This window comes from Enhydra lutris, unplaced genomic scaffold (assembly GCF_002288905.1).
Source record: "Enhydra lutris kenyoni isolate GAN:26980312 unplaced genomic scaffold, ASM228890v2 scaffoldscaffold840, whole genome shotgun sequence".
Lineage (NCBI taxonomy): Eukaryota > Metazoa > Chordata > Mammalia > Carnivora > Mustelidae > Enhydra > Enhydra lutris.
Window position 1 is genome coordinate 1 of NW_019154924.1, and position 9,208 is coordinate 9,208.

The window sequence follows — 9,208 nt, forward strand, 5'->3', positions numbered from 1 at the left end:
GACACGCTCTCGCGATCCAAGGCGCTGTCCAGCACCAGCGAATAGTAGTTCTTGAAGGTGGACACCAGCTTGAAGGGGACATGGGGTGTTAGTGAGCAGGTCACTTGCCCGTTGGCACCGATGTCGAGATCTGACACGCTAATTAGGGCAATAACAGTACCTGATTGAGCGTCCTCTCGGATAGGCAAGGATAAGGAAGTCAATGCAATCTGAGGGACGTTATCATTTTTATCCAAAACCTTCAAAAAAACAGTGCAATGTCCAGCCATGGGTGGGTGGCCTTTGTCCGTCGCGTCAACACGAATTTTGTATAAATTTAATTTTTCAAAATCTAAATTCCCTTTAGTTACTATTTCTCCAGTATTTGGATCTATCCTAAACTGGTCTCTAACCGTGGTTGGAACAAGACTATTGAAAGAGTATGAAATTTCCCCATTCACTCCTTCATCCCGATCAGAAGCATTCAGTCTGATGACTGTTGTTCCGTTGCCAGAGTTTTCGAAGATCCTTACTTCATATTCAGTCTGTTCGAAAGTGGGAGCATTGTCATTCACGTCCAGCACAGTGACCAGCAGCTGAACAGAGCCAGTGAGCTCAGGTTTGCCTTCGTCAGTGGCTGTCAGCAGTAAGTTATGTTCGGGAGCTTCCTCTCTGTCCAAGGATTTCCTTAACACGAGCCCAATTTGTGTACTGTCATCACTGTTGGTTTTCACATCTAAGGCGAAGTATTCGCTGGAGCTGAGTTTATAGGTTAAGTGGGAATTCGAGCCAACATCCTCATCTGACGCGCCCTCTAGTGGAAACAGAGAATCTGGCAGTCTTGATTCGTAAATCAGCACTCTTTGTTCCTTTAAACGAAACACTGGCGCGTTGTCGTTAATGTCCTTCACCTCCACCTCCACATGGAAAACCTGCAGCGGCCTGTCCACGATCACCTCCAGGTGGATGCTACACTCCGCGCTCCGCCCGCACAGCTCCTCCCGGTCGATCCGAGAATTCACAAACAAAAGGCCATTCTGTAGATTTACCTCCAGAAGGTCCCCGTGGCCTTCGGACACCACCCGGAACAGGCGTGGCACCAGCTCTGCCAGCTCCAGCCCCAAATCCTGGGCGATGCGGCCCACGAAGGTACCGTGTTTGGCCTCCTCCAGGACCGAGTAATGAACCTGGCCGCTGCCCTCCTCCCACGCTGCAAGGAGCAGAAGCGAGAGCAGCAGATACTGAGATCCCAGTCGGCTTTCCAGAGTAATAATCATGTCAAATACTTGTTTTATTTTCATCAGAAGATCTTGTCTCGCAACTAGGATAAAATTTGTGCGATCCCGAGTCTGTTAATCCAATTCTTCTGCACCTGCCATCACTGAGCACTCATGGAACTAATCGGTAATAGGAGGAATGGATTTTGCATACTGTAATAACTAGATTGACTTCATGGTAGACAGCGACATCATGCGGCTACAAAGGGTAAGAAATGAATTCACATAACCGCGATAAGCTGTAGTTCTTTAAGTTAAAAAAAAATTTTTTTTAAAGATTTTTATTTGTTTATTTGGCACACAGAAAGAGAGAACACTCAGGGAGATTGGGGAGGGAGAAACAAGCTTGCTAAGCAGGGAGCCCAACTCGGGGCTCGATTCCAGGACCCTGGGGTCCACCTAAGGCAGATGCTTTAGGACTGAGCCACCCAGGTACCAACACCCCCCCCCGCCCAAATTCTTATTTTGCCTTAATTTAATAGTAAATCTCCTTATGTTCATAACTTGCAGAGCCAGTTTCACCTTGTCTGACTTCTTCTATTAATTTAGAGTAGGGTGAGGAATTAGAAAATTCTTAGCAAAACAACTTCTCTCCTAATAATTTGATTACTGTTATCAACCAGTTCAGAAAACTTGTGATCTGAAGTAGGTCTGGGAATTAGAAGTGCAAACTATACTACACTCTTGTGTAGAGAAGAAACATGTGTATATATTTCTGTTCTAGGACATGTTATTATATTTTGCTCTGAGAAAAGAATGGAATGTAATTTTAAATTAACAAATTTTATCCACACTTTTAAAACCTTATAGATTGTTTAAGTCCATTTTTTCTTTGTCTGATGTATATCAAACACTCCTAAGGCTTTTTCTTTTACTTAATAATGGAAGATGAAATTTTTAATGCATATTCTTTACAGCATTTCCAAATTTTCCCACACTTTATACTGGGCCTTCCTCTCAAAACATTCTCCTTCACATACTTCATCACTGCAAATTTTAGTGGAATATCTACCCATCATATTTTCATGCTCTGATTCTTCAGCTGCTCCTGAATGAGTTTATCCTTATCTCTCAATCTTAACTTTGTATAGGCTTTCCATTAAATGTCTCATCCACTCTCAATATTTCAAATAAGACCTTTACTGAAGGTATTCCCAAACGCACATCTTCCTCCCCCCACTTTCTATGGTTCTCTTTTTAAAAAAAAAAAGTTTTTTTTTTATTTTGAGAGAAAGAGACAGCCAAGTGAGAGTAAGAGAGCAAAAGAAAGAGAAAGAGAGAGACAAAGCACGTAGGAGCAAGCAGCAGGGAGGGGCAAAGGGAGAGGGAGAAGCAGGCTCCCCACTGAGCAGGGAGCCAGACTTGGGGCTGGATCCCAGGACCCTGGGATCATGACTGGAGCCAAAGGTAGACACATAACCCGACTGAGCCACGAGGGTACCCCCCCTTTCTAATGGTTCTAATTATCATTTTCACCTATGCATGCTGATGACTCTCAGAAAATAATTTGATTACAATTTGAAGATTATGTAGATATCATTACTAACCCACAAATTCAAACCTTTGAAAACCTCATTTTATTTTAATGGCATGAACATTCTGCACGTCACCTACATGAATTTTTTATTAGTCCTCCTCCCTTACCTGCCTTATTCAAAGTCTATCAACAGTCCATCCGTCTTTTCACATACCACTATATTTATCTTCAGGAATACAGCTATTATTGAATTGAACTAAAGGCAGGAATTTCATGACATTAGAGTCACCTCTACATGACCTGAGGTGCAATCAGATGCCAACATTTCCAATGTTATTTTAAACTACTCTCCAATATGAATTCTATTTTGCAGACATTATAGATCACTTCCTTGTCTTCTTCCTCAGCACAACCCTTGTTCAAGATGTTTCTAAAATTACCTCCATCTTCACCTGTAAAAATGTTATCCTGGTATCAAAATGAAGCACAAATGTCAATTTTACCATGAATTCATCTGTAACGTCATCAATTGGAGACAATCAAACTCTTCCTCAAAATGAGAAAATGATAGGCACAAAAAAACATTTTTCAAATGGACACATACCAACATCTATCCCCCCAAAATTCTGATATACCTGTAAAATCCTCACAGACCACTGTAATACAAAGTTCCTCCACCACTATAAGAGGCTTCATCTTAAACTAATTAACCTAGATCAGTGTATTACTCCCTATCACTGACTTTCTATTGCTGTCATTTTGGGNGGTAAACAAAGAGTTTATGTGCTAACCAATAATATCTCCCAAAATGAAATCTCCCTTTGCTTGCAGGAAGATAAGCCTTGACAGAAGTATATTAGCTTGCAGGGGTTTGTTTTAAGCCCAATGCAGGGTTGAACTCATGACCCTGAGATCAAGACCTGAGCTGAGATCAAGAGACTGACATTTAACCAGTTGAGCCACCCAGGTGCCCCTAGCTTGCAGTCTTATTGTTGAGAGTTTTCTTTTCTCCCCCCTTTTTAAAAAATTAACATATAATGTATTATTTGCTTCAGGGGTACAGGTCTGTGAATCACCAGACTTACACAATTCACAGCACTCACCATAGCACATACCTTCCCCAGAGTCCATCACCCAGCCACCCTATCCCTTCCCCATCATCCCCCAGCAACCCTCAGTTTGTTCCCTGAGATTAAGAGTCTCTTATGCTTTGTCTTCCTTCCGGTCCCATCTTGTTTCATTTTTTTCCCTCCCGACTCCCCACGACCCTCTGCCCTGCCTCTCAAATTGCTCATATTAGGGAGATCATATGATAATTGTCTCTCTCTGATTGACTCATTTCACTTGGCATAATACCCTCTAGTTCCAACCACATCATTGCAAATGGCAGAATTTCAGTGTTTTGATGGCTGCATAGTATTCCATTGTATATATATCACATCTGCTTTATCCATTCATCTGTTGAGGGACATCTAGGTTCTTCCCATCATTTGGCTATTGTGGACATTTCTGCTATAAACATTCGGGTGCACGTGACCCTTCAGATCACTATATTTGTATCCTTAAGGTAAATATCCAGTAGTGCAATTGCTGGGTCATAGGGGAGCTCTATTTTCACCTTTTTGAGGAATGTCCATACTGTTTTCCAGAGTGGCTGCACCAGCTTGCATTCTCACCAACAATGCAGGAGGGTTCCCACTTCTCCCCATCTTCGCTAACATATGTCGTTTCCTGACTGGTTAATTTTAGCCATTCTGACTGGTGTGAAGTGGTATCTCACTATGATTTTGATCTTTATTTCCCTGATGCCGAGTGACGGTGAGCACCTTTTCATGTGTCTGTTGGCCATTTGGATGTCTTCTTTGCAGGAAAGTCTGTTTATGTCTTCTGCCCATTTCTTAATTGGATTATTTGTTCTTTGGGTCTTGAGTTTGAGTTCTTTATAGATTTTGGATACTCTATATAGTGGTTAAGATTTTACATAAATTTTGCTCTATGTGAAGAGTGCCTTTGAATTTCAACTTTAAAATTACCTAGTTAGGGGTGCCGGTGGGCTCAGTCAATTAATCATCTGACTTCTGCTCAGGTCATGATCCTTGAGATTGAGCACCCTTGTGGGGCTCCCTGCTCAGCAGGGAGTCTGCTTCTCCCTCTCCCTCTGCCCCTCGCTCACCCCACTTGTGTCCCTTCTCTCTACCAAATAAATAATTAAAATATTTTAAAAACATAAAAATACAGGCGCCTATTTTTGGGTAGCTCAGTGGGTTAAGCCCCTGCCTTCAGCTCAGGTCATGATCTCAGGGTCCTGAGATCGAGCCCCGTTCAGGTTCTCTGCTCAGTGGGGAGCCTGCTTCGCCCTCTCTCTCTGGTTGCTGCTCTGCCTACTTGTGATCTCTCTCTGTCAAATAAATAAATAAAATCTTTAAAAAAATAAAAAATAAATAAAATTAGCTAATTAAACTTAACTATCAAATCTCTATTACAATTTCTAGCAATTTCTAGAAGAGTGATATATAATCCAGTATTGGGACTCTTGTAATAATCCTGTTTATTGGCTCCCAGTAGAAAATTATGCAATTTTACTGAAATCTTTCCTGTAAAATAAACATGGAAAAGGAAAATACTGGTCCTCTCATAAGAAACAGCTTATATTTTTGTTCACTTATTTACCCAAATACTTCATTCCAGTCAAGGAAGAAGCGTATGTAGAGAAAAACTTTGGTCAATTTATGGACAGCTTCCTCTTCCAGCAAAGAAATATTTTAGTTATAATATAAATCAAAGAGTTTATATTTTAAAAATAAATTAACTTAATTTTTTCAAAAGCTGACAAGTGTTAACTACAAATTTAGTGGTGAGAACTCCTTCTCAATGTACAGGACTTCCTCAAAGTAATACAGTACTAGAAATACTTAAATAGTATGATACATGTGTATTTATATAATTTATACATTATATAATTTATACATTATATAATTTATACAATTAAAAACATGTAGAGAATGCAAGAAATAGCCAAACTAATAAAAAAGAAATTAAATTTTTATCACATGAAATGTGGACCATTTATTACCCGCTAGACCCACATTGTTTTTTGAAGAAGTGTAGAAAAACAATTCTGTGTATTTGAGATAGAGACTTCTCTTGCCTATGGTAAAGTCAAATGTACAACTTTGTTATAAAGAATTGTGTTGGTAAACAACAGACTCAAGAGGGGCTTTTGTATCGTGGTACTTATTTTTTTTAATCTGACAACAAAAAGCAACAATAAATCCCAATAAAGAGCACAGGCATTAATTTCTCTTACATCAGCCAATGCAACATTTTTCTAGATATGCCTCCTGAGGCCAGGAAAACAAAAGTAAAATTAAACTATTGGGACTACATCAAAATAAAAACCTTCTGCATAGCAAAGGAAACTGTCAACAAAACTAAAGGACGACCAACTGAATGGGAGAAGATATTGGCAAATGACGTATCCAATAAAGGGTTAGTATCCAAAAATATAAAGAACTTAGACAACTCAGCACCTAAAAAACAAATAACCCAATTAAAACTGGGCAGAAGACATGAGCATAGACATTTCTTCAAAGAAGATATCCAGATGGCCAACAGACACATAATACGATGCTCAACATCACTCTTCCTCAGGGTAATGCAAATCAAAACAACAATGAGATATCACCTCACACCTGTCAGAATGGATAAAATGAACACAAGAAACAACAGGTGTTATCTAGAATATGGAGGAAAAGGAATACTCATGCACTCCTGTTGAGAATGCAAACTGGCGCAGCCACTATGGAAGACTGTATGGAGGTTCCTCAAATATTAAAAATAAAGCTGCCATTATGATCCAGTAATTCCACTACTGGGTATTTACCCAAAGAATATAAACACTATACTGAAGGGATATATGCACCCCTATGTTTACTGCAGAACTAATTATAATAGCCAAATTACAAAACATCTCAAGTGACCATCAAAAGAGGAATGGATAAAGAAGATGTGGGATGTGTGTGTGTGTGTGTGTGTGTGTGTGTGTGTGTGTATAGAATTAAATATCACTCACCCAGAAAAAAGAAAATATCTTGCCATTAGCAACAACATGGATGGATCTAGAGAGTATAATGCTAAGTGAAATAAGTCAGAGAAAGACAAATACCATGTGATTTCACTCATATTGTGGAATTTAAGAAAGAAAACAAATGAAGAAAAAAAGACACAAACCAAAAACGGACTCTTAACTATAGAGAACAAACTGATATTTACCAGAGTGGAGCGGGATGGTGATGGGAAATAGGTGAAGGAGATTAAGAGTACACTTGTCGTGATGAACACTGAATAATGTATAGAAATGCTGAATCTATTGTACATCTGAAATTAACATAACACCGTATATCAATACATACATATATAAATACATAAACTCATCATTGTGTTCTAAAGCAAGACCCATTAAAAAAAAAGTCTAGGAGAATTTTACTGGTGAATTTTGTTATTGAATTTTAGACATAATAGTATTAGATAATGATTCCACCTTATCTGAGTATAAACAGTTTTTGAGGGATTACTGAATCTCACACAGTCTACTCTTACCAAGTTTGTGAAAGACCTCCATGTTAAGTTGTGCAAGAAATAGGCTGCAAGCCAATGTGTAATTAAAAATTCAAGGAATCACATTTTAAAAATAATCTCTACACCTGATGTGGGGTTCAAACTCACAACTCTGAGATCAAGGGTCATGCACTCTACATACTGAGCCAGCCAGGTGTCCCTTAGCAGCCCCGTTTTTTTAATTAGAGAAAATGCAAGAGGGAGTGTAGTGGGGGCGGAGAGAGAGAATCTGGAGCAGGCTCCTCGCTGTGCCCAGCCTGAGGTAGGGCTCATCCCAAGACCCTGAGATCATGACCTAAGCCAAAACCAAGAGTCAGACACACAACCAACTGAGCCACCCAGGAACCCCAGCTGCCACATTTTTAAAAAGTAAAAACAAGTAGGTGAAATTTTAATATGATATTTTATTTAACTGAGTGTATCCCAAATACTACCATTTCAACATGTACATATTACTTTTGAATGTTCTGATGAAATATTTTTCATTTTTAGTTTTGTACTGTCTTTGAAATTTGGTGTGCATTTTTAAAATTGAAATATAACTGACATAACATTGTAAAAAAAAAATACCAGTAATGTCTAATTTGAATATGTTAAGATTTTCCCAACTGTGAGAACTCAGAATTGCTTCTTACCAATATAATAATTTGTCAATTGAAAAAAAAAAGGCAAGTTAGAGAAAAAGTAATCATTGTTCCACTAAATGTTGATGTTAGGGTAAGGGGAAAAATGATATATCTGCAAAGTGGGGCACCAAAAATCTGGAAAAAGTGATATGGCACATTCTCAAGTACTGCTACATCATGATTATCAAGATATATTAAGTAAAACAGAGGAAAAGCTATATGACCATATGTTTTGAAATAGAAGAGGAGAATTTATTTGTATACAAAGAAAAGGTCTGTGGGAAGATAACCAAGAAATTGCAGCATTTGAAATAGTCAAGGAAGAGGGGCACTTGGCAGGCAGTAGAGAATGTGACTCTTGTCTCAGAGTTGTGAGTTCAAACCCCACCTTGGGTGTAGATATTACCTAAAAAAAACACACACCTTAGAAATGTCCAAGAAGGTACATTAAGTGGCTTGATACTGGAGGTGGAAGGGAAACATTTTAAAACTTTGTAAACCATGTAAGTGTATTTCATATGAAAAAATAAATAAAACTCCTACAGTAAAAAAAAATCATAAATATCAAATTCATCATAAGTATGCAAAAGCCAACCATTTAGAGAAACCTAAAGGAATCATTCCGTGTACAAATATTACTTAAAAAGGAAATTAAATTGGTGCAATAAAAACATTAAAATAATTGATATTCAATGGAAAAGAAAAGGGAAAGTGACACAAAAACGTTAAAACATTTCAGTGCAGTAGTAATATGAGATTTGAAAGTAAATAACTCCAAATATATCATATAAGTACCTCCCTACACTTCCTACAGACTGAAAAAATATTTATTAAAATTTATTTTGGGAAACAATTTCTATCATGCAAAGAAAATTAATCTATTCACGCCAACTTTTAAAACTTTAAAAAGTGGAACGTTCCTGAAATAAATTCATTCTGCAAAGTGATTGTCTGCCACAAATTAAAATTAATTCTAAGAATAACAGTAGTTTTTAGTAAATGAATTAGTACCAATACAAAACTTACATCTGAAGTGATGAGATAATAAGTATAAAACCATAATTTAAAATAAAAAGAAGAGAGAAGGAAATAATAAATAATAAAGATGTAAAACGAAAATTATTGTGAAAGATATTTTTGAGACTCACAGTGTCAGCAGAGCTGGGACCCTGAGGTAGGCTGGGGCTGAAGGCCATGAGGTCGGTCTTGGGCGCGCCCTCCCCAGAGCACAC

General features: G+C 38.2%; 1 protein-coding gene across 1 annotated transcript; it reads right to left on the reverse strand.

The window, feature by feature from the left end:
• Positions 1-7: 7 nt before the first annotated feature.
• LOC111140392 (protocadherin alpha-6-like) lies at positions 8-1,298 on the reverse strand (the record flags this gene model as incomplete). Its single annotated transcript, XM_022492655.1, has 1 exon — positions 8-1,298. A coding segment is annotated over exon 1 (1,273 nt), but the record flags the coding sequence as incomplete, so codon positions are not given.
• Between the last annotated feature and the right edge of the window lie 7,910 nt (positions 1,299-9,208).